The following is a 27,011-nucleotide window of genomic DNA, read 5'->3' as shown; positions in this document are numbered from 1 at the left end:
ATTTACAGTGTGGAGCTGATGTGGGAGCTGATTGGAGAACTGTGTTGTGAATAGACAAGCTTGTTCTGAACTCCCCGCAAGCACTCATTTATCCCATGTGTTGGAAAAAGTTTTTAAGAGTGACTCATGTCGATATGAAGCACCAGAGAGAAAGGACACTTAGAGCTTTGGAGAGAGATAAGTATACCTGGGACTTCATCAATCGGCTCTTTCAGGGATAGCACGGCGCTCCAACCAGGAAATAACTTCTTCCGGATCTTTGAAGAATACTGTACGGCCCTCAAGTTCCACTCTGAGGCAGGGAGGGAAGAGCATGGAATATTTATAATGTTAATTCCTCAGCCTGCGTTTGGCTTCCATAAAGTTCTGGTGGCGGCATTGTACCTCTGCTGAGAAGTCTGGGTAGATGGGCACTTTAACATTCCCCATGGGGGGATATTGCCTTTTTCTCATGCCATTCTAATAGCTGCATCTTGGTCTTTATGGTTACGGAGTTTAGCTGTAAATGTGCGGGGGGGGGGTTCCGGACTGGCATGGGGTGTGCTCGCTCCACTGCGAACATGGGGTAGAAGGCTTCTCTCCCATAAGTGTGTGTTGAATAGGAGTTGTTCCAAGAACTTGGTAGTGTCCTTTCATTCTGGCAGGTGTAAATTACATCTTCTCAGCCTGTTCCCCATGTCATCTTGCTTAGTGAGGAGTTGGTGGATTTGCTGTTGCATGTGATCTGAGGATGACTGTAGGGGCGGAATGGCGTCTTCCACTGTGCTCAGCTTGGTCTCTGTCTCCTTCACCCGGTCTCTGAGCGTCCTGCCTAATAAGGGAAATGTCCAGCTTTACCTTCTCAATTTGCGCTGTAAGGGAAGTTCTACATAGAGTGATTGCTTCAAGCAGTCTGTCAGTGTCACCTGCCATTGGTTCTCCCCCCCCCTCCTTCTCAGGAGCGCCATCTTCCTCTATGTCTTCCTTTTCCTGTCTGCGGTACTGTTCAAGTTTTACCGCTTTCTGTGATTTTGATGGCGACATACCTCAGGGGTCTGGGGTGACGTTTTATGTGTTGTCAATGCTGTGTGGGGTGATCCAGAAGGCCGCAGGGTTCAAATACAGCGCCAGCCAGAAGCTTGGGTGTACCAAGATGGCCGCAGGCTTCGGGAGTAGGCCGGAGCCAGGGACTTTCCTGAAGGTGCTGGGAAATCGCCGCCCCGTTCAGGCCGCCATGCGGCTGAAGGCCTTTAGAAGATAGTCAGGGTGTGAGGAGAGTCTCCAGGTAGGTTTTCCAGGCAGATGCTGGATTTTGTGGAGTGCAGGATAAAGTTTAACAGGAGTAGTGGATAGAGCTCAAGGCACACACGTTCTACTCCATGCTGCTTCAGGCCATGCCCCCGGAGAGAGATAAGTAAACACTAAAGACATATGTGCTTGGGACATGTCCGGATGTAACAGTAACCAGACGTGTTCAAGAGGAGCTCCGCTGATCCTGTGCTAATCCGCAACCATCCTGATCCTGCACAGCACGAGAAGGTCTCTAACTCTCCCCACGGGACATCGGACATCAGCTGCACCGGCCCCAGTGGAAATTGCGGTGCTTGCCTGCTGGATTGAGCCTCGGCGGTGTCGCGGCCGGCTCTGTGCTCCGCCCCCCCATCTTGAGGCCTACTTGCTCCGGACATCCTCGGGCCTGGCTGCCGCGATCCGAGGGAGGACAGGCTGCGATTTAGCACAACACGGCATCGGACCCCCCCGGGGGTTGTAGATTGGTGAGGGAGCCCAAAATATTGTGGGGGGTCCGCGGGGCCGCTCCCGGGAGCTTGCAGCCGCGGCCATCTTGCGGCCTAGCAATCCGCGGCCATCCATCCACTGCCGACACCTGTGGGCCCCCCAGGTTTTCAACACGAGCTCTTGAGTTCCTGCTGCATCTGCACGGGTCTGTATTGTGGAATTTGGCCGGCTGATTGTTTTACATCGGGCCGCGGCCGGCTCCACACTTCAGAGAGCTGCCGCCATCTTGAGGCCTATCTGGCCTCGGACATCCCCGGGCTCAATTTGCCGCAATTTGACACGTTCCTCTGAGGTCTTTTAGAGGGGGCTGCATCGAGCGGGGCCCTGGAGAAGCGCCAGGGGATCCATCACACCTGAATACAGCCACCATCTTGTGACCTGGTGCACCAGGCTTCTCCCCCACCTCAAGGTACAGTCTGTCTCTACCTCTGGTACTACCCTTCATGTGTCCCACTCTGCGCCCCCCTTGAAGCAACATACTCCCCTCCTTGTGCCACCATCTGGGTCCCTGACCTGCTGCCTTGCCCTCCCTGTGCCTTCATCCTCACGGGGGCCACCCTTTGCCGGAAGCTCACCACCAACTACTCCTTCACTCTGCCAGCAGAATCCCAGGATTTGCCCACTGCCCCCCTAGCGGGGAGAATTAGCTCTTGCGTCAGGGTACCAGCCCTGGCACCGGGTTTTCTTTGCTGTTGGACCGCAGGCTGTCAGCCCATAGACTCCTTCCGGAATTCTCAGCATCCCAAGGGGATCCTTGGATGGGCCACCCTAAGACCCGCTACTCGAAATCCGGCTCCAGAACTCCTCGTGCCTCCCCGCCGACGGCGGCCTCATCTGCAGGGCGGTCGGCGGCTGAGATGGCGTCCGGTACGCGGGCGGTCGTGGATTCGGGTGAGGTGGGGGCTCCCACAGGAGCAGAGATCCTAGCAGCCATTACATCCTGCAAAGAAACCCTCACAGCAAAGATCGACTTCTTGACTGTGGACGTCGTGCTCATCCGTCAGGATATGGACAAGTTCAGGTCACGCGTCGCCGAAGTGAGGACAGGGTCTCCACAGTGGAGGACACGGTCCAATAAAACTCCAGGGAAGCGAAGGCCTTGCAGATCCAGGTGAAGGCACTCCAGGAACGTGCAATAGATACGGAAAACCGCCTCAGGCGAAACAATATCCGTATACTTGGGCTCCCTGAGAGAGCGGAGGGCCCCAGACCCGCTGAATTCACTGAGCAGCTGCTATCCACCTTGTTTAATCTGGGGACGTGCCACCCACCTTTGTCGTGGAGAGAGCCCACCGGATCCTCCGAGGCCCGGGGGCACCTCGGCGCCCTTTTCTGTTGCGGCTGTTAAATTATCGTGATGGCATCCTGGCGGCGGCTCGTGCCATGCCTGAAATCAAGTATGAGAACACCAGGCTGCTCTTTTTCCCAGACTTCTCTCAGGAGGTACAGCAAAGACGCAAATCCTTTACTGATGTGAGACGCAGGCTTCGAGAAAAAGGAATCCGTTTTGGTCTTTTGTATCCCAGCAGATTATGGATTACTGATGGTGACAGCACTCACTTCTTTGACACTCCAGAGGCCGCAGTGGCTTGGCTGGACACCCGCTAACATATGCAACCAAGGGGAAGAATGACTGACCTCAAGTAATTGCCAAGTATCCCTCCCTTTTTTTTTTTCTTCAACAGGACTGTCTTTTGCTGATTCCCTGCATTAACTGCTTCCTGTCCCCAGTCCTCTCCTCCCTATTACACTCCATTTGAACCCATTTGAATGTAGCAAAGACTACATTTTTTTACACAGGTTCTGTGGCTGATTAAGGTGGTAATTAAACTCAGTGCCTTACCTGCATTCAATCAGCCTCAGAACCTGTGTAATTAATATGTGTCCGGTTTAAAGAGATGAGGTAGCAACTCTACCTGGACAGCTCCATCCAGTACTGTGAACCAGCGATGTGTTTTGTCATAGGGCTGACAACATTACAAAACAAACAATATACACTTATTGCGATTTATTTTTTACCAAAAATATGTAGAAGAATACATATCAGCATAAAAAAAACTTCACCCACAAAAGGAATGTGGGAACATAAAAGCTACACCCACAAAATAGAGCGTGTGGGACACAGTATAAAAACTTCACCCACAAAACAGAATGCTCCTTAACCGGGGAGTCACCACCTTATTTAACCGCATCAGAATTTGCAGTAACAATGCAACAGTGCATTTACTTAAGGTAAAAGTGTTTCTTGTCAAAAAAAATGAAAAATATTAAAGTGCAATTGCAAATTACACGGCCGCCTGCAAAACTTTGCGGCCAAAACAGGCATCAGCCGATGCACTGACATCTACCTTGTAGAATTTTGTAAAGATGTGAACAGAAGACCAAGTCGCCGCTTTACACACTTGAGCGACCGGCGCTTTAATGTCGGAAGGCCCAAGAGGTTCCAATTGCCCTGGTGGAATGGGCCATGACCGGAAAGGGGGGCACCTGCCCTTTCAAGCATAGGCCTGAACCACAATCTCTCTGATCCACCTGAAAATGGTGGCCGACGAGACCGCCATGCCTTTTTTCAGACCAGCTACTGAAACAAAGAGTCTGACTTCCGAAAGGGAGTCGTAGCAGACAGATATAACCTTAGAGCCCGGACCACGTCCAGGGAGTGGAGGGCCATGTCCTTAGGATGTGTCGGTTTAAGACAAAAAGATGTTAACACAATGTCTTCATTGATGTGGAACGCCAAAACCACCTTTGGCAGAAAGGAAGGTTGTGGACGCAACACCACCTTATCCTTATGGATAATCAGATAAGGCGACTTGCAAGACAAGGCCACCAGTTCCGAAACCCTCCTGGCTGATGTAATGGCCACTAGAAAGACCACTTTCTGGGAAAGCATCAACAGGGGAATCTCTCTGATATTTTCAAACGGCGGTTTCTGAAGCGCCGATAACACCAAGTTCAGATCCCACGGGGGTAGCGGTGGATGCACCGGAGGAACTACATGCTGGACCCCCTGAACAAAAGTGCTCACTAAGGAGTGGGATGCCAGGGGTCGCTGAAAAAAAGACAGCAAAGGCTGATATTTGTCCTTTTATGGTGCTTAAAGCCAATTTCTAGTCTACTCCACGCTGTAGAAACAGCAGGATCCTAGATATAGAATAGGAGCGCGGACGACATCCTTTCTCCTCACACATGGGAACTCTGTCCAAGTGGAACTGGTCAAAGTAGTGAGTTAAAAACCAGAGTTTAAAACAGGAGGTTATAACAGGGGTCATAGTACCTGTGTAGTGTGAGTACCTGCGTGTTGTCTGAGTAGTGTATGTGGATCGTTAGCACTTGTGTATTGTGGGTGCACGCTGGTCTGTGAATACCTGTGTACTGTCTTGTTGAGTATTAGTGTCAGGAAGCTAGTTGTTAGGTAATTTGGACTAGGTATAATCTCTAATCCTCATTAAATAGGTACGATGACTGGCGGGTGTGGAGAGGCGACTCGGTGTACATCTTGCGGCATGTATGCATTCCTCGATCATCTGATCGAGGGCGAATACTGCTTTGCAAGATGTAAGCACATCGTTTCCCTGGAAGCCCAGGTTCTGAATCTGGGGAAGCAACTGTCAGCACTGAGAAGACCCTCCACCCTAAATGAGAGCCAGGAATGTACACGGCAGGTGCCAGCCCAGATGTGGGTGGAGACAAAGAGGTGCAGGCACTAGCAGAGAGTAGATGGGTGACAGTCAGGAAGGGTAGAGGGGCAAGTGCCAGGGAGGCCGATCCAGGGCTGGAGCATCCCAATAAGTACACTCCATTGAGTGACATTGGTGATCCCAGTCAGGCACCAGCACTGCTCGAGCTGAGGGATTCTCCTAGCTGCCAGGGGAAGAACTCCTCCAGTGAGAGGGGGGGGGGGGGGTGAAGGGAAAGTAAAGACAGATTATGGTGGTAGGGGACTCATTTCTTAGGAGGACAGAGAGGCCAATCTGTAACAACAACCTGAAGTGCCGAACTGTATGTAGTCTGCCGGGCGCTCGGGTTCGGCACATCACGGATCTGGTGGACAGATTACTGGAAGGGGCTGGGGAAGACCCAGCTGTCATGGTGCACGCTGGCACCAATGACAAAGTCAGAGGCAGATGGAGTGTCCTAAAGAATGATTTTAGGGACTTGGGAGCTAAATTGAGGAAAAGGACCTCCAAGGTAGTATTCTCAGGAATACTACCGGTACATCGAGCCACACCAGAAATTAAGAGGGAGATTAGGGAAATAAACAAGTGACTCAAGAGCTGGTGTAGTAAGGAGGGGTTTGGGTTCCTGGAGGACTGGGGCGACTTCTCAGTCGATAACCGGTACTATAGAAGGGACGGACTGCATCTAAATGAGGAGGGTGCAGATGAGCTGGGATTAAGGATGGCCAAAAAGTTAGAGGGGTTTTTAGATAGAGATAGTTAGTGTGGAGCATATTCCAGAGGGTAATATTAGGGGCATTAGTGGTAGGGTAACCAAAGCACATAAACCCAAGGTAAATATAGTAGCAAGTCCTAGTTGTAATCTTGGAACACCCAAGAGGACAGTATGTGACCGGTCAAAATATATTAATGCATTAAAATGTTTGTTCACCAATGCCAGAAGTCTGCCAAACAAAATAGGTGAATTGGAAGCTCTGGTGCATCAGGAGAGCTATGATGTAATCGGTATTGCTGAAACTTGGCTTCATTCCTCACATGACTGGGCTATTAATATTCCTGGCTATGCACTCTTTCGGAAAGACAGAGTAAAAAGGAAAGGTGGAGGGGTCTGTCTGTATGTGAGAAGTGAACTCAAAGAGAGTGAGAAAGAGGATCTGGTGGACGGAGAGTGTGATGAGTCTGAAGCATTATGGGTGGAACTGCATACAGATGTGCGCAATTCAAAGTTAATCATTGGAGTTTGTTATGGACCACCCAATGTTAATGAGGAGGTGGAGACTCAGTTCCTTGCACAGATAGAAAGGGCTGCAAGGGCTGGGACAGTGATAATGGGGGATTTTAACTACCCAGAAATTGACTGGGGTAATGGCACTGCTGGGACAGTTAAAGGGCAAAAATGTATAAACCTATTACAGGACAATTTTATGGTCCAGTTTATTGAGGCACCAACTAGCAACGATGCTCTGTTGGACCTGGTAATTTCAAACCATGCAGAACGTATTACTAATGTTCAGATAAAGGAACACCTGGGTAGCAGTGACCATAACATGATTTCATTTGATGTTAGCTGTAAGCAAAAATCACATATGGGAAAGATAAAAACACTTAATTTCAAGAGAGAAAATTTTCCAAGGATGAGGGCTGCTCTCCAGGACCTAGACTGGGAGAGAATATTGGCATCAATGGGCACAGAACAGAAATGAGAATTCAAAAAGACTGTGATCTCACGGCAAATTATATTCCCATGGGTAATAAGTTTAAAAGGCTAAAAATAAAACCGATGTGGCTCACGGCCAAAGTTAAAAAAAGCTATAAACTATAAAAAAAAAAAACTTTTAAAAAATATAAAAATGAAGGAACGCTAGTGTCATTTAAATGTTACAAAGAATAGAACAGAATATGTAAAAAGGAAATCAAGGATGCAAAAATTCAAAATGAAAGACAGATTGCAAAAGATAGTAGGACAAACCCCAAAAAATTCTTCAAATATATTAATAGTAAAAAGGTCAAGTCTGAGCATGTAGGCCCTTTACAAAATAATCTGGAGTGGGTGACTGGGGACAAAGAGAAGGCTAACTTATTAAATACCTTCTTCAGCTCTGAGTATACAAAGGAGCATGGGGGAGCTCATGTCTATAATGGGGGTGGTAGTGACGCAGCCTCAAATCCACAATGGCTCAAAAGTGATATGGTCCAGAAATAATATTTGGACAGACTAAAGGTGGATAAAGCACCTGGACCTGATGGCATCCACCCACGGATCCTAAAAGAATTGAGCTCTGTAATTTCAAAGCCATTGTATCCAATTTTTAATGACAGGAATAGTACCACTGGATTGGCGCAGGGCCAATGTGGTGCCTATATTTAACCACTTCGCGCACAGGCCAATTCTGACATTTCTCTCCTACATGAAAAATTCCTAATTTTTTTGCTAGAAAATTACATAGAACCCCCAAACATTATATATGTTTTTTTAGCAAGGACCCTAGAGAAGACAATAGCGGTCGTTGCAACGGTATTTGCGCGGCAATTTTTCGAACACGTTTTTCAATTAAAAAAAACAGTTTCATGCTTAAAAAAAAAAAAACAGTAAAGTTAGCCCAATTTTTTTACATAATGTGAAAGAGGAGGATACGCCGACTAAATAGATATCCAACATGTCACGCTTCAAAATTGCACGCGCTCGTGGAATGGCGCCAAACTTTGGTATTTAAAAATCCCCATAGGCGACACATTAAATTTTTTTACTGGTTACATGTTTTGGGTTACAGAGGTCCAGATCTAGAATTATTGCTCTCGCTCTAACGTTCGCGGCGATACCTCACATGTGTGGTTTGAACACCGTTTTCATATGTGGGCGGGACTTACGTATGCGTTCGCTTCTGTGTACGAGCTCACGGGGACAGGGGCGCTTTATATATATATATATTTTTTTTATTGTTAATTTCATTTAAATTTTTTTTAGTTTGACACTTAAAAAAAAATTTGATTACTTTTATTCCTATTACAAGGAATGTAAACATCCCTTGTAATAGGAATATGGCACGATCGGACATATTTACAGTGAGATATGGGGTCAATAAGACCCCATATCTCACCTCTAGGCTGGGAAGAATAAAAAAAAAAAAAAAAAAGATCCTGGCTTCCTAGCCAGATCGGCGCCGTTAATTTGAATACAGAGGCACCCGGAGTCTCTATGATCGTTCAGAGGCCGGGCGCGATGTTACGACGTCACGCCCGGCCTCCGAACGATCATAGAGGCTCCGGGGACGATCTGATCCGCCGGAAATCTCTATGGTAACTTGCGGGGGCCGGCGGATCCTGTGACCGACTCACCGATGGAAGCGGTGAGTCAGTACAAGCACCGGAGGGTGGCAGGAGGGGCGTCCCCTCCCGTCGCCCGCAAGAACGATCAAGCCGCTATGATCGTTCTTATGGTGCAGGGAATCGCCGGCTGAAAACGGCAATATCTGAATGATGTCTGTGGCCTCAGGCATCATTCAGATATAACCACCGAAAGCCCATGACGTCAATAGACGTAGTATGGGCGCCAAGTGGTTAAAAAGGGAACAAAGTCTTTACCAAGTAACTATAGACCTGTTAGTTGAACTTCTATAGTTGGGAAGATACTGGAGGGATTAACAAAAGACCACATAGACGAGTTCTTGCAGGAAAAAAATATTTAAAAAAATATTTTAAGCAACAGACAGCATGGTTTCATGAAAGACAGAAGTTGTCAGACAAACCTGATTCCTTTTTATGAGGTGGTAAGTAAAACCTTGGACAGAGGGGTGGCGGTGGACGTGGTATACTTGGATTTTGCAAAAGCGTTCGATACGGTTCCGCACACACGGCTCACGTGTAAGGTAAAGTCTACAGGTTTGGAAATATCAGTTTGTAAATGGATAGAAAACTGGCTAAGACAGAATTCAGGGAGTAGTGGTTAATGAGTCTTACTCTGAATGGTCTAAGGTTATCAGTGGTGTACCCCCAAGGTTCAGTGCTGGGAACTTTACTTTTTAATATCTTTATAAATGATATTGGGTCTGGGATCAAATGTAAAATTTCCGTATTTGCAGATGATACCAAGCTATGCAGTGAAATAGCGTCCTTACAGGATGTCTCCAATTTACAAGCCGACCTCAATGCCCTTGTCTAATTGGGCGACTATGTGGCAGTTGAGGTTTAATGTTGATAAATGTAAAGTTATGCACTTGGGGGCTAAGAATATGCATGCCTCATACATGCTAGGGGGGAGTACAACTGGGGGAATCCATAGTAGAGAAGGATCTGGGGGTTTTGGTAGATCATGAGCTCAATAATGGCATGCAATGCCAAGCTGCGGTTTCCAAAGCGAGCAAAGTCCTTTCCTGTATTAAGAGAGGTATGGACTCCAGAGAGAGATATCATTTTGCCCCTGTTCAAATCATTAGTAAGACCTCATCTGGAATATGCAGTTCAGTTTTGGGCACCAGTTCTCAAAAAGGATATCAGGGAACTGAAGAACGTGCAGAGAAGGGCAACCAAACTGATAAGAGGCATGGAGGAACTCAGCTATGAGGAAAGATTAGAGGAACTGAATTTATTCAATCTTGATAAGAGGAGATTAAGGGGGGATATGATCAACATGTACAAATATATAAGGGGTCCATATAGTGAACTTAGTGTCGAGTTATTCACTTTACAGTCAACAAAGAGGACAAGGGGGCACTTTTTACGTCTAGAGGAAAAGAGATTTCATCTCCAAATACGGAAAGGTTTCTTCACAGTAAGAGCTGTGAAAATGTGGAATAGACTCCCTGCAGAGGTGGTTCTGGCCAGCTCAGTGGATTGCTTTAAGAAGGGCCTGGATTATTTCCTAAGTGTACATAATATAACTGGGTTCTGACATTTATAGGTAAAGTTGATCTGGGGAAAATCCGATTGCTTCTCGGGGGATCAGGAAGGAACTTTTTCCCTTGCTTTAGCAAATTGGATCATGCTCTGCTGGGGTTTTTTGCCTTCCTCTGGATCAACTGTGGGTATAGAATTGAGTATATGGGATTGTATGATATTATTATTTTTTTTTTGTGGTTGAACTGGATGGACTTGTGTCTTTTTGCAACCTATGTAACTATATGTAACATGGAGATGTAGGCCTTCCATGTACAATGATATATCTTCCGAGAAGAAGATTTCCATGCTCTCAATATAGTTGGAATCACAGAGTTCCGATAGGCCCTGGTTCTTTGGCACCTGGCTCTCAATAGCCACGCGGTTAAAGAGGAAGTAAACCCTGATGAGTTTACTTCCTCTTTCATTCCCTGCAAAGGCAAAGCATAATGGATTACTATGCATCGCACAGTAGTCCATTATGTGTCACTTACCTGACACAGGAGCCAGCGGTGTCACCGTTGTCCCCTGTAGTCCGGCGTGTCCATCTTCTCGGTGGATCTTGCTGCTCCGCCTCTGTCATTCGGCGAAGCCGTGATGACGTCTCTCCCGCGCATGCGCACGGGTGCCGCGCTCAGTATGAATACTAGCTCATTATGAATTACTTACCCGAGAACAAAGCCCCCGCAGCCGTCCTCGTCTCCCCCTCCGGCTGGCGACATCTATCCCGGAGGTTACTTGGCAGGAGCCGCGATGACGTCACTCCCTCGCATGCGCTGGAGCCGCCGGGAACGGCACAGTACAACTGAAGCAACGGCACGTACGTGCCATTGCTTCAGTTGGCTTGAGTGCGCATGTGCCTCATGACGTCGGCACATGCAAATATAGGGATATCTCCTAAACCGTGCAGGTTTAGGAGATATCCAGTGCAGCTACAGGTAAGCCTAATTATAGGCTTAATAAGTGAAAAAAGTGAGCTGCGCTAAAAAAACTCTAAACAGAAAAAATTAATCTAATCACAAAGATTCATCAATAATCACAAGAAATATTAGTGACAAAAAGGGATACAAATAATTGAATTATATCAGTGAATAATATCTTTTCACCATATAAGTGACAAAAAAAATTGTTTTTAAATCAGTGCCCATAATATGATTAGCATAAATTGCATACCCCTTATATATGAATCGTATAAATTATCAGTATTAAAGAAAATAAACCGACACACCCCCAAATTAGTTGTAATGAACGAACAGAAAAAAAACAACAAAAAAAGAGTATTGAATTAAAGAAAAAAAGAAAAAATCCCAGAAAAAATGTCCAAAGAGCAGTGTTGATTCTTCCAAAGTGAAAATATGGAGTTAACACCCACAATGCTCTGTGATAAAGAAAATCCAAACATTTATTACCTCACCCCATACTACTTTACCTAACCTGTTTAAACTCCTTGACTCATTTGCACAAATCTCAGGCCTCGAGGTGAATCAGGCGAAGTCTAAGGCCCTTGCGGTCTCCCTCCCTACAGAGACGCTTCAAGGTTTATGCTCGAATTATTTGTTTCAGTGGTCCAAATCCTATATTCCCTATTTAGGTGTGAAATTGACCAGTAACCCAGCCCACCTATACCAAATTAATTATTTACCCATGCTTCGTAAATTATCATCCCTCCTTAATTCCTGGCAACCTTTATGTGTCTCTTGGCTTGGACGCATTGCGGCTGTTAAAATGTCTCTGTTACCCAAGTTATTATATTTATATATATAGAGTCCTCCCGGTCATGGTTCCATTATACTTCCATAAAGCTATTCAAAGTCGAACCTTCAAATATATATGGGGTAATATCAGACCCAGGGTTTCTAAGGCTGTTCTTTTCCGGCATAAACTTCATGGGGGCCTGGGAATCCCACACTTTAGGAACTATTATTATGCAGCTCAGCTATCACAATTGACCCTATACCACGCTGTGTCTGAAATCCCACTGTGGGTCAGTCTGGAAGCAGTGGAGGCTCACCCTGTCTCCGTTTCCAATTTACTTTGGCTCCCTCCACAGGCATGTAGGTCACTTACTAACCCCGTTACGAGTCACTCCCTTAAAATTTGGCACAAGGTACGTACCCCCTTCAAACTACTATCCCCACATCTCCCCTTGCTCTCGTTTATGGGTCACCCGAATTTCTACCCGGCCTGCGCGGAACCGGGCACTTTTTCAGCCTGGTCCCGAGCAGGCCTTACCAGAGTTTGTGACTTTTCCTCGAGAAGATCCCTTGCAACATTCTCCGATCTACAGACGCAGGCTAACCTGCCCCCCGGAGAATGTTTTCACTACTTGCAGATAGTACACTTTTTCCGAGCACATATTACCTTTAACTCTAATCTTAATTCCATGTCCCCATTTGAATCCATATGCTCCTCTGATCCACATGCCCCGGGCATTATCTCCTGTCTATACTCTTGCCTCTCCAATATCTCTGAGGACCTCCCGCCTAATGCTATCGCCTGGACCACAGATTTGTCACTCAACCTTGATGCAGAGTCATGGACCGATATATGGACTAACACCAAAAATTCATCACAAAATGTTGTGGCGTCTAAAGCAAATTATAAGGTCCTGATGCGGTGGTACCTGGTCCCCTCTAGAATCTCCAAATTTGTACCTAACTATTCACCCGATTGTTTCAGAGGTTGTAAAGAGCGGGGCACCCATCTCCACATTTGGTGGACTTGTCCCGTCGTGACAAATTTCTGGTCCTCGGTGCTGACTAAATTGATGCAGTACCCCGTAATCCCTGACCCAGTAATAGCCTTGTTGAACTATATACCCCAAGATCTTAAAACCCAAAATCGACTTTTCCTTCAAGTAACAACTGCAGCTAAACAAACGATTGCGAAAGCCTGGAGGACACCATCCCTGAATATAATTGAAACTAAACATAGAATCACACAGGCGATGATACATGCTAAGATAGAAGCAGTTGTGCTGGATAGAATCCCGTTATTTAACAGAACATGGCAACCTTGGGTGGACCATTTTCTACCAAAGGACTTTGATACACGTCTTATGGCCCCTTAGCCTATGCTGAGTGTTAGTTTGGGGTCTGTGATTCCTCCGGGCCTTCCGACCATACCCCCCTTTCCTTTTTTCTCTGCTTTCTCTCCCATTTGCCCCTCTACTCCTATTCTTCTTTTCTCTCTCCCTGTCTCTTTCTTTCTTCTCCTTTCTTTCTCTCAACTATATGTGTAAAATTCATCCAGCGGAACTTTATTCTAAGCCATTACCTGTGGTAATAGTTGCCACTACAGCAATGTTTGTTACATGTTTTTCCTCCTCTGGAAGTTGTTAGTTTTCCTTTATTTGACCCCCTTCTCGGATGTTTTATGTCCGCCAGTCTACCTATGCGAAGGGTCCGTGAGCATGCTTTAGCTTTATCTGGAATATCTGCATCTGAAAAATGTAGTAGCAGCTCATTTGCTTATAATCTGTTACTGTTACCAATGTAAGCTGTTCTGCTTATTCTTATGTGTCTTACCTGATTTTTCAATAAAATATTTGAAACAAAGAAAATCCAAACAATCCTCCACCAGTGAGAAGAGGGGCCGCTTACAAAATTATAGATCTCAGTGTCAATGAGATCAACAAGGCAAAAGCACAGAAGTTCTGGATGAACCTTCACAGGAGCCACACAGGCTTTATCTCTGATACGAAGCCTCCAGACAAGGAACGAGGGTATCGTGGATCATATAAAAAAATCTTTTTCCTGAAGATGTGTGCCTTTTCTCAAACACATCTTCAGGAAAAAGATTTTTTATATGATCCACGATACCCTCGTTCCTTGTCTGGAGGCTTCGTATCAGAGATAAAGGCTGTGTGGCTCCTGTGACGGTTCATCCAGAACTTCTGTGCTTTTGCCTTGTTGATCTCATTGACACTGAGATCTATAATTTTGGTAAGCGGCCCCTCTTCTCACTGGTGGAGGATTGTTTGGATTTTCTTTATCACAGAACATTGTGGGTGTTAACTCCATATTTTCACTTTGGAAGAATCAACACTGCTCTTTGGACATTTTTTTCTGGGATTTTTTCTTTTTTTCTTTAATTCAATACTCCTTTTTGTTGTTTTTTTCTGTTCATTCATTACAACTAATTTGGGGGTGTGTCGGTTTATTTTCTTTAATACTGATAATTTATACGATTCATATATAAGGGGTATGCAATTTATGCTAATCATATTATGGGCACTGATTTAAAAAAAAATTTTTGTCACTTATATGGTGAAAACATATTATTCACTGATATATTTGAATTATTTGTATCCCTTTTTGTCACTAATATTTCTTATGATTATTGATGAATCTTTGTGATTAGATTAATTTTTTCTGTTTAGAGTTTTTTTAGCGCAGCTCACTTTTTTCACTTATTTAGTCTGTTATCGGAGTATTACGATTAGGGTTGCTGCTTGTAGGGAATTTATTTATAATATTTTTTTATCTTGTTTAAATAGCGCGGTTTACTCTTTATATCGTAATTATAGGCTTGCCTGTACTTTAAAGTTGTAAAGGGTTTACAACCACTTTAATAGAATATATTCTCTAATAGTATATCTGTCCTCTAATAGTATATACAGTATATCTCTTCTGTCTGTTATTCTCAGAGTGGATTAGATATTTTGCTCTCTAACCATATAGTTGGTTATTTCTATTTACCACTGCATATAAATATTTAAGACTACATTTTTTTTTTTAAACTTTAAATATTAACTAAATTATACACCACACTTTTTTTTTTAAGGTTATTAACCAATTAATCAAAACAATAAATCGGCTAACTAATTGATTATGAAAATAATCATTAGTTTCAGCCCTAGCTGTAAACCTGCTTGGAGTGTGCAACAGGTAGGCTTGACAAAGGGGTCGGGCCTGAAACACGTTCCCTTCACAACACAGGAAGAATCTTTTTCTAAGATATTCCAGCAGCTGGTGAAGCCGAACATGGCATCCAGGGAGTAGATCCAGTGTGCCTGCATCAGCTCTGATTGATACAGCCTAGCCGTAGTTTTAAAACTCAGAGGCATCTTGCGGTACACTGTACAGCTGACATCTCTACACCTACAGATGTTTACAGTTATGCAAGTGTGATTTTGATTCTAATTAAATATATAATTTTAACACATTCCTGTGCCCCTATTTTCTATTTTAGCTGTACCAGCTGCAGCCTCTTGATTAAAGAGATACTACAGGATTTCTATTGGCCCCCATTATGAAATTTCCAATGACAGTATGGACTGAAAGGGTTTTGCAGGTTATATTTAGGTAATTGTAAAATCTCAAGTTCTTTTACCTGCATTCTATGCATGAAGGTAAAAAAACCTTCTGTGTGCAGCAGCCCCCCCCCCCAGCACCCCTTAATATTTACCTGAGCCCCATCACGATCAAGCGATGTGTACAAGGGCATCAGCTCCCCCAGGTCTCTTCCTCCTCATTGGCTAAGACAGCAGCAGGAGCCATTTGCTCCTGCTACTGTCAATCACAGCGAGCGAGCCAATGAGAGAGGTTCTTTCATGGTTGAAGGAGGCAGAAGTCTGCTTTGCACCCAATAAAGTTAAACATTTATATCTAGAATTTAAAAAGAACAAAAAAGGATGTTGACCTTATCCTATTATTTCTGAAACCACTCAAATTGTAAATGTAATTGTTTTGTCTATCAGAGTTCTGCTGCTCTTAGGGTCTTAGGGGGTTTGTTCAAATAAGAATTTTGAATCACTGTCAATTTCAGAGGTATGGAAGAAGATCTGAGCCTATTAAACCCAACTCCAGTGGATACCTCACTCAAGCTGTCCTTTTGATGGCTAAACCAAAAAAAAAATTTAAATAAAATAAAAAATTTGATAATTTAGTGGATAAGTCCTGAAAAAGCCAAACTGGCACAAATATAAACTTCAGATTTTAAGACATCAGAAAGTGTATAAGTATAATGCTTGAAAAATAACACAAATAGAAATGTCCTTAACCGCTTGCTGACCAGTGCACGTCGATATAAGTCGGCACAATGGAATGGCTGCGCAAATGGGTTTACAGGTCCCCTTTAAGAGGCGGCATAATGGGCGCGTGCTACGTGCCCACAGACTCAATGTCCACCGGCGTCCCGAGATTGTTTCATGGAATGGCAGAACGGGGAGACCCATGTAAACAACGCATTTTGCCGTTCTGCCTAGTGACAAGACAGGAGATCTACTGCTCCCTGTCATCAGGAGCAGTGATCACTGTCACGTCCTCGGTAACCCATCCCCCCCCCCACAGTTAGAATAACTCCAGACCACACACTTAACCCTGTGATCGCCTCCGTGTTTAACCCCTTCCCTGCCAGTGTTATTTACACAGTAATCCGTGCATTTTTATAGCACTGATCGCTGTATAAATGACAATGGTCCCAAAATAGTGTCAAAAGTGTACGATATAATGTCCCAGTCGCAATAGAAATCGCAGATCGCCGCCATTACCAATAATAATAAAAAAAATTTTTTTTATAAATCTATCCTCTATTTTGTAGATGCTATAACTTTTGTACAAACCAATTAATATACGCTTATTGCGTTTTATTTTTTTTTTTACCAAAAATATGTAGAAGAATACATATCGCCCTAAACTGAGGAAAACTTTTTTATATATATATATTTTTGGGGGATATTTATTATATATAAAAAAAGTAAAAAATATTGCTTTTTTTTTCAAAATTGTCACTCTTATTTTTGTTCATAGTGCAAAAAATAAAAACCGCAGCGGGGATCAAATGCCACCAAAAGAAAGCTCTATTTGTGGGAAAAAAAGGACGTCAAATTTGTTGGGGTGCAACGTCGCACAACCGCACAATTTTCAGTTAAAGTGACGCAGTACCGTATTGCAAAAAGTGCTCTGGTCAGGAATTGGATAAATTCCAACGGGGCTGAAGTGGTTAAACAGAAGACTATAACTAATCATTAAAAGCTAGGTGATGATGTGCAGTACAGCACAGCGAGTGTACCAATAATGGCATCTAATTAATCTCTCCTTAAAACTTTAATAAGGGATTTTCCTCTGGAATACACATGCATACCACCAGAATAACCTTCATATAGTATCTGGTACTGATATATGGCTGTTTTATTTATTTCAGGTACTTGTATAGCGCCGTCAATTTATACAGCACTTTACATATACATTGTACATTCACATGGGGCTCAACATACAATCCCTCTGTATCTGCACCAGCAAGCTATTGTGTATGCACCATCAGCATCAATATTTTGCTACTAGAAAAAACAAAGGTCAACCGTTGTGAAAACTTACCTTCAATTTATGTAATCCCCCTTTCAGTGCAGATGCAATAGCTAATGCTCCCTTAGATCGCACCAAACAGTCACCAAAATTGATATGCTCCACTTGTCTTAGTGTCTTCAAAGCCTATAAAAACCAAACACACTACTGCAAAATGAACAATTACAAAAGAAGGGGGGGGGGGGAAAAACACCCAACAGCAAAATACAACAGAAAATTTTATGAAAGAGAAAGAATAAGAGAAAAAGAGAGAAAGAGAAAGAAGAGCTACCTCGGCCATAGCAATGCCTCCTTTGTCTGTAAATGTATTATCATTAAGGTTGATAACTTTCATTAATGGGTTGGACTTAAAAGCTTCAGCCAATGCAGTGATTCCAGGATGAGTGATGCCATTTTGAGGCATATGTACTTCTTCCAGGGTGCCAATTAGCTGAAAACATAACCAAATGAAGGTGAATATAGAAAAAAAAAATATTGGACTGTATTCAGGTCCTGTGTCGACATGCTTTGGACTTGCAAATGCAGCCTGCTGTCCAGAGTATTCTGCCTGCATTTAAAATTAGGTTGAAAAGCATTTGAAATCGCAGAGTTCAATGGCATTTGCAGCATTTGACCTGCAGTTGCAATTATGTGTAAAAGACTGTATGTGTTGATGCTAAATCACTGTCATGTGTTCTCACATCAGCAAAAAAATATATAGAGTGCCTTGCGAAAGTATTGGGCCCCCTTGAACTTTTCAACCTTTTGCCACATTTCAGGCTTCAAACATAAAGATATAAAATTTTAATTTTTTGTGAAGAATCACCAACAAGTGGGACAATTGTGAAGTGGAACGAAATCTATTGGATTTTTGAAACTTTTTTAACTAATAAAAAAATGAAAAGTGGTGCGTGCAAAATTCGGCCCCCTTGCGTTAATACTATGTAGAGCCACCTTTTGCTGCGATTACAGCTGCAAGTCGCTTGGGGTATGTCTCTATCAGTTTTGCACATTGAGAGACTGAAATTCTTGCCCATTTTTCCTTGCAAAACAGCTTGAGCTCAGTGAGGTTGGATGGAGAGCGTTTGTTAACAGCAGTTTTCAGCTCTTTCCACAGATTCTCGATTGGATTCAGGTCTGGACTTTGACTTGGCCATTCTAACACCTGGTTACGTTTATTTGTGAACCATTCCTTTGTAGATTTTTGCTGTATGTTTGGGATCATTGTCTTGTTGGAAGATAAATCTCTGTCTCAGTTTCAGGTCTTTTGCAGACTCCAACAGGTTTTCATCCAGAATGGTCCTGTATTTGGCTGCATCCATCTTCCCCTCAATTTTAACCATCTTCCTTGTCCCTGCTGAAGAAAAGCAGGCCCAAACCATGATGCTGCCACCACCATGTTTGACAGGGGGGATGGTGTGTTGAGGGTGATGAGCTGTGTTGCTTTTACGCCAAACATATCGTTTTGCATTGTGGGCAAAAAGTTCGATTTTGGTTTCATCTGACCAGAGAACCTTCTTCCACATGTTTGGTGTGTCTCCCAGGTGGCTTGTGGCAAACTTTAGACAAGACTTTTTATGGATATCTTTGAGAAATGACTTTCTTCTTGCCACTCTTCCATAACGGCCAGATTTGTGCAGTGTATGACTGATTGTTGTCCTATGGACAGACTCTCCCACCTCAGCTGTAGTTCTCTGCAGTTCATCCAGAGTGATCATGGGCCTCTTGGCTGCATCTCTGATCAGTCTTCTCCTTGTCTGAGCTGAAAGTTTAGAGGGACGGCCAGGTCTTGGTAGATTTGCAGTGGTCTGATACTCCTTCCATTTCAAAATGATCGCTTGCACAGTGCTCCTTGGGATGTTTAAAGCTTGGGAAATCTTTTTGTATCCAAATTCGGCTTTAAACTTCTCCACAACAGTATTACGGACCTGCCTGGTGTGTTCCTTGGTCTTCATGATGCTCTCTGCACTTTCAACAGAACCCTGAGACTATCACAGAGCAGGTGCATTTATACAGAGACTTGATTACACATAGGTGGATTCTATTTATCACCATCAGTCATTTAGGACAACATTGGATCATTCAGAGATCCTCGCTGAACTTCTGGAGTGAGTTTGCTGCACTGAAAGTAAAGGGGCCGAATAATTTTGCACGCACCACTTTTCAGTTTTTTATTTGCTAAAAAAGTTTAAATTATCCAATAGATTTCGTTCCACTTCACAATTGTGTCCCACTTGTTGGTGATTCTTCACAAAAAATTAAAATTTTATATCTTTATGTTGGAAGCCTGAAATGTGGCAAAAGGTTGAAAAGTTCAAGGGGGCCGAATACTTTCGCAAGGCACTGTATATGTGAAGAAGTGCAGTGCAACCAAATAATAGTTTTTTTTTCTCCTTTGAAGAAGTCATAGGTCATGAGATGAAACACATTACCCACGGGCCATATGACATCATCAAACACCCAAAGCCAGAAGTAAGTGGTTTCATACAAGCTTATGAGTAATCGCATTCTGCGTGAAACGCGGTAACCATCATTGCCGTCATCCTGTATCTCGGATCTGTGATGCGTTTGTATACACTTGGATTGTCTGGGTCACGGACCAGGCACCTGGTTGCACAGAGAAGAGGTTAAACAGGAATATCTCACCTAGAGCGCCATTTGCCTCTCTGATCATTTGGTTTCATACATGCATGGATACCGATGGTTTTCCTTTAAGGAGGCAATACCTATGTATTGACCGCTTCCAGACCTACGGCGGCAGTGCATTAACTGTGATGGGGTAGCCTGTGTACAGGCACAATCGCATACCTGTGCGCCAGAAGTGGTTTTCGGGTTGGGGCGGGCACCACCCGCCTACTCCTCTGTAATTTGACACAGTGGGAGTTTGTCAGCAGATACCAGCCAATGATTCATGGTGGGACTTGCTAACGGCCCATTTCAAATCACAGCCTAGAGCCCTGGGTTGACAAACGACACAGGGCTCTGAAAAGAGTGAACAATTGTTTTGTTTATTTTCCCTGCAAAGCAGGGAAAAGAAACAAATCGATATGTAGTAAAAAGCAGCACATACTACATACATTAGAACTTGTTAGGCACGCAGTTAACCCATTGATTACCCCGAGATGTTACCCCCCAGTTACGATACCTTCCCAGCCAGCTTCATTATACAGTGACAGTGTATATTAGCACTGCTCACTGTATTAGTGTAACTGGTAATGTCAATGTCAGTTCCCATAAAGTGTCAGTGTCACGGCACTATAAGTCACTGACCGCCACCATTACTAGTTTAACCACTTGCTTACTGGGCATTTAAACCCCCCTCCTGTTCGGACCAATTTTAAGCTTTCAGCACTGATGTAATTTGAATGACAATTGTGCGGTCATACAACACTGTACTTAAATTAAACATTTATCTTTTTTTTCCCCCACAAATAGAGCTTTCTTTTGGTGGTATTTGATCACCTCTGCTGATTTTATTTTCTGTTAAAAAATTTTTTTAATAGACCGAATTTAAAAAAATTATATATTTTTGATATTTTGTTATACAATTTTACAAACAGGTAATTTTTATCCTATATTGATGTACGCTGATGAGCACCAATGGGCTGCACTGATGGGCACCAATAGGGTGGCACTGGTGGGCACTGATAGGGCGGCACTGGTGGGCAACGATAGGTGGCATTAGTGGGCACTGAGAAGTGGCACTGAGAAGTGGCACTAATAGCTGGCACTTATAGCTGGCAATGATGGGCACTGATGGGTTAAACTGAAAGGCAGCACTGCTAGGTGGCACCGATTGGCACCACTGGTGGGCATTGATAGGTGGCATTGGCAGGTGGCACTTGCAGACACAGAGGAGGAGGCAGATGTGCCTCCTTCCTCTTCGGGACCGATATCGCTTGAGCATAAGCGGTCAGTGCGAGGAGAAAAAAAAAAACGATTACCAAACTTTTGTTTACACACGTGATCAGCTGCCATTGGCTGACAGCTGATCACGTGGTAAGGAGCCTGGCCAGGCCCCTTACTCGGATCGGTGATCACTTGCATCTCTGTGATCACATGGCGCACGAAGGGGAGGACGTCCTATGATCAGGTCCACACTGTGGCCGTCATACGGCTATAGCGCAGACCTCAAGTGGTTAAAAAAGTAAACACAAATTCCAGCATATATACCAAAGTTTTTAGACGCTAGAACTTTTAGCAAACCAATATAGACTTAGTGGAATTTTTGTTTACCAAAGACACGTAGCAAAATAAATTTTGGCCTAAATTTATGAAGAAATTCAATATTTATTTTTATTGGGTATGTTTTATAGCAGAAAGCAGAAATTGATATAATGATTTGGTGGAGATGAACTTTGGTGTAATATAAATTTGTGGTTAACACGCACAAGGAAAAGATGGTACATCAGGTGACATAGGGACATGTATGTAATACACAGACATATACAGGTATGTACTGCTTTTCTATTAAAATATGTATATTAATTGATCACTTTGTATTGTGTATTATTTGGCTGCACTGCACTTCTTCACTTATATATTACCTTTGGATTTCCTATGGCTTGCAAGACAAGTAGTTCCAACATAAAAAATAGCCAGTCGACACAGGCCCATAAGCTAGTAAACAAATGTAATCTTTACTATGTAAATGTAGCATACCCGAAATGCATCTGCTAAAGCAGTAGCCCCATCATTTTCTAAACGATTTCTTCCAGCAACAAACACTTTTAAAGCCAATGGTTTGCCAAGTGAACTTGATTTTCTGTGGCATTCTATAAGGGCAGTAGCGAGAATCTAAAAGAAGCATGGCAAACAAAACACATTTAAAAGAAATTATAAATATAATTCATATAATCACAGATCCTAGTTTCTGAACTATTCACACAGGAAACCCTAGTTTCAAAATTCTATACACAAGCCATACCTTTAAAGTTGAATTCCATGTTTAAAAAAAAGAGAATGTTTTTTTTTTAGATTAATACTTACCTAGGTGGATGCAGCATTGGTCCGATGCTGCGTCTGTCCCCCGGCACCTCTGCACTGAAAACTGAGCGATCTAACATCGCCGATCGCTCAGTTTTCACAGCTCCGTGAGCAGAGAGCTGTAGACTGTCACAGCTCTCTGCTCATCTCCCTCCAAGCTCATTGGAGCACTAAGATGTGGAGGGGCAGAGCACCCATCTCAGTTGCTCCTTAAGGCTGGGCTCACACTGCTGCGGCTAGGAGAACCGGATGTGATTCGCACTGCAGTGCAAATCACATCCGATTTCTGTGCGATGCGAGTTCAGCCATACAGATAGTATGGCTGAATTCGCATCGCACCCGCCCCAAACTCGCACAGGACCCTTTTTTTGGTCCGCCATTATAGTAAACACGACCGCCTCCTGTAAAGATGGATATCTTGGTTATGGCAGCAGCTGCTGCCGTTAATGAGATATCCCTCTTCAAAGTGCCGATATATATATACACACACACACACACACATATATATATATATATATATATATATATATATATATACACATACACACACATACATACAGGAGGGGGTCCTGAAGTGGTTAAAGCTGCTACTACAAAAAATATGGAAAAAAACAAGTCTTTCAAACATTAGTAGCGCTTAAGAAGTTCATGTGTAAATAAAGATAAAAAGATCCACTTGTGTTTTAATTATACAAAGCAGGGTGTGGGATAGTGGCTGATCCGTTCATACAAAATGTTGAACACCAAATCTCTGCAGATCAAAATCCCAGATAAATCCTTGACCACATTGCTTCTACGGGAATCCCCTGTAGGTAATTCACTTACCGGAAGGTAATGGGTTAACAGCGTGCCTTTCACTGGTTTGGTATCAGCAGACTTTGTTTAATTCACTCAAAATAGGGCTTGATCAGTGGATGGATGTTTAGATAGCTGTCAGCGCACTCTGCATGCTTCCATATGTTGGTCTTTCATGACAAGCATATAAAACACCATGAAATCCATGGGTTTGCGTTCCAAAATTCAAGAAATTACATCCCAGGAAGTCACTGTACCTAATGCATTTCACTCCACCTCAGGAGCATCCTCAGAGGCTTTTTTTTTTTTGAAGCTAATATGTCAGATGCAAAGAAACAGCGCAACAATCGTTATTATTCCAGACGGTAACTGCTCGTCTTTTTTTCGCAGGGGTGCCGTACACACACACACTTATCATTTCACTATAAACTGGCCACAACCAGGTGATCCTCGCAAGATTTCTGACAGGAGTGAAAAGAGTTATCAGAAGAGTTGTCCAAGTGCTAAGGACAACTTGTGGAGAGCTTCAGAAAGACCTGAAATTAGAAAGAACAATTGTTTCAAAGAAAACAATAAGTAATGCACTAAGCCGCCATAGCCTGTATACACGCTCACCACCCAAGACTCCATTGCTGAAGAAAAAGCATGTAGAAGTTTGTTTGAATTTTGCTGCACAACATTTAGACAAGCCTGTGAAATACTGTGAGAATATAGTCTGGTCAGATGAGACCAAAACTGAACTCTTTGGAAGCCATAATAGACACCATGATTGAAGGTCTAATGGCACTGCACATCACCCCCAAAAAAACAACATACTAACAGTGAAGTCTGGAGCTGCCATCATGGCTCTTTTTCAACATACGGTACTGGAAAACACCATGTCAATGAAGGAAGGATGAATGGAAAATGTACCAAGACATTCTTGATTAAAAAAAAAGCTGCCATCGACCAGGATGGTGAAGTTGAAACGAGGGTGGACATTTCAGCAAGACATGGATCCCAAAGACCAAGGCCAAGGAAATTCTCAATTGGTATAAAATAAATAAAGCTGATAGAATGGTCCAGCCAATCACCTGACTTGAGTCAATAGAAAATGTATGGAAAGAACTAAAGATCAGAGATTAATGAAGAGGTCTACAGAACCTTCAAGATATGAAGACTGTTTGTGTGGAAGAATGGGCCAAAATCACACCTGAGCAATGCATGCGACTATTTTCTCCTTACAGGAGGCATCCTAAAGCTGTGATGATGCATTTAAGGGGTTAAAACAGGCCGTCAGTAGGCAACATATTGCCTCTCTACCAGCTGTCAACTGCATCTGAAAAGCGATCTGAGCATGGATCGCTTTTCAGAGGAACAGCATTTTACATAAAATGTGCATACATACATGTAAACACACACACACATAATATGCACACATATACTATATATACGCACACATACATATATAAATAAATAAATGCACACATGCACGCACATATAAACCAGTGGCAGCTGGTGCTAAAAATTTTTAGGGGGGCGCAAGCAAACTGAAAAAAAAAAAAAAAAAAAAACATCAATTGCGGCCACTGTGCCCATCAATTTCAGCCACTGTACCATCAAACGCTGCCACTGTGCCCATCAAATGCCCCCAGTGTGCCCATCAAATGCCCCCAGTGTGCCCATCAAATGCGGCCACTGTGCCCATTAAATGGTGCCACTGTGAATCCCCACCGCCCGCTGTCTTGGTGGGGCAGCGGGTGACGGCCACGAGCGGGGTCCTCCATGCGTCTCCTGCTAATCCTCATCTCCTGTCCTCTCCTCCTGACAGGCGTCCAATAGCTGCGCCTATCGTTTCACCCAATCATGTGACGGGTAACAGACCCGCACATCTGATTGGTGGAGAGGCGGTTCAATGATAGGAAAGTGAATATTAATTCACTTTTCTAACACACCTGGGTGGACTGTGAGCGTCAAGCATGGCGCTCCTAGTTCACCTATTTTGAAGCCTATTAGAGCCTATGGCTCTAATCAGGTGCTTCAAAAACACCCCCCGCGCCGCTGTAATTCAGGCGCCCCAAAAGGGACCGGACACCTAAATATGGGGGTGGCAGCGGTGGCCATGGATAGATTCATGCTATGCGATGCATAAATCTATCCATTGGTCATAGAGGGAGTGGCTGGAGAGAGGGGACGGCACCTGTGCGCCCTTTTGGACACACCGCCACTGATAAACACATGCACATTCACATAAATATGCATATATGCACACTCACATACATTCATATATGAACACACACACACAAACATACATGCACACCCACGCACATAAAGTAGATAGTCTTATTAAATAAAAACATCAGTCCTTCATCTTGGCTCTTCCTGCCAGGTACTGCACTGTAGGGGGAGACAAAGAGCACACACTGTGCTTTCACTAAAGGCTAACGTGAGGAGCTCCCTGCACAGTGCCAATTACAGTTCAGAATCGGCTGACGATCGGGGAGCTCCTCTAAGCCGCCCCTTCTATCGAAGAGTACAGGTGGCCCTCAAGGGCCCCGATCGCCATGGCGATCTCGTGACCCCTATAATTCCACTGCTGCCGCACCCGTATCAGCAGGACACTAGGCAGAAAAAAAAAAGACTTGGCTATGCCTATGGGCAGTCCTAAGTGGTATACTCTCTGCTATAAGTAGTATCAGAAGTATTAAAACTCCTTAGGGGGGTGGGTGCTGTGTCTGTCAATGAACTCAGAGTAATTGATTTTACGTTAAGTCAAAAATCCCATTTCCTCTTTTGTTCACTGACAGACACAGCACTCCATAATTCAGTACCATAGGGACGTCGCAAAGCAGGGCCAAACATGAGGGGTGGGACAACGAAAAACCTCAAGGCTAACACAAGAGCCAAACAAGTAACAGGAGCGCAACACAGAACAAGCTGGAGCCCAACCCCAACAATACCCCTTCAAGAGGGAATAGACCCTCTAAACAGCAGCCTGCAAAACCTTGCAGCCAAAGGATGCCAACACATCCACGTCATGTGAAAGTATACATCAACGACCAAGTGGCCGCCTTGCAAACTTGTGCAACAGATGCCCGATGACAGAAGACCCAAGAAGGATGAAGCGCTTGAGAAGAAAGCGCTGTAACTTGGAAAGGAGGAAGCCGATCCCCGACAGAATAGGCCAGAGTCATCATCTGTCCGATCCATCCAGAAATGAGACACCTGTATTAAAAATCTGAAAAACAACAACTTCTGAGCAGAACATCTGTGGCCCACTAGGAATCGTATGGGAAGCGTATTATAAAAAGTTTAATATAAAAAATGTAATATAAACGAGAAGCCGTAGGAGTACCAGAGGTGAGGTAAAGAACAATGTAAACATACATGAACGAGATTGAGCACAAGGGCAACAGAAATGCACGATCCCTCTAAGGTATAATAAAAACAAGTAATTACTAGTATAGCAAGTAAAAATAAGCAGACTGATAGAATATCTTCTTAGCTGGGAAATGTATTAGTGCAGAGATCAAACTAAATATTAATACAATTAAGGTATAGGATAACGTGTAAAAAAATCTAGAGGAAGAAATGGACAAAAGAAATAAGTAATGTGAAAATTAAAAATCATTAATAA

At 43.7% G+C, this 27,011-nt stretch overlaps 1 protein-coding gene across 5 annotated transcripts in view; it reads right to left on the bottom strand.

Moving 5' to 3' along the window:
* The window catches only part of RANGAP1 (Ran GTPase activating protein 1), a 289,117-nt gene that overhangs the window by 76,482 nt on the left and 185,624 nt on the right, over positions 1-27,011 (bottom strand). For all 5 annotated transcript variants that reach the window (XM_077452418.1, XM_077452420.1, XM_077452421.1 and 2 more), the window contains 3 exons: positions 22,277-22,411; positions 17,907-18,065; positions 17,648-17,761 (listed from right to left, as the gene is read on the bottom strand). In XM_077452418.1, coding sequence (XP_077308544.1) covers positions 17,648-17,761; positions 17,907-18,065; positions 22,277-22,411 — 408 coding nt within the window. The remainder of the gene's footprint in view (positions 1-17,647; positions 17,762-17,906; positions 18,066-22,276; positions 22,412-27,011) is intronic.

The sequence above is a fragment of the Lithobates pipiens genome, unplaced genomic scaffold, assembly GCF_037356315.1.
Source record: "Lithobates pipiens isolate NorthernLeopardFrog02 unplaced genomic scaffold, aLitPip1_a1.2 Scaffold_23, whole genome shotgun sequence".
NCBI lineage: Eukaryota > Metazoa > Chordata > Amphibia > Anura > Ranidae > Lithobates > Lithobates pipiens.
This window is presented reverse-complemented; position numbering and strand designations above follow the sequence as displayed.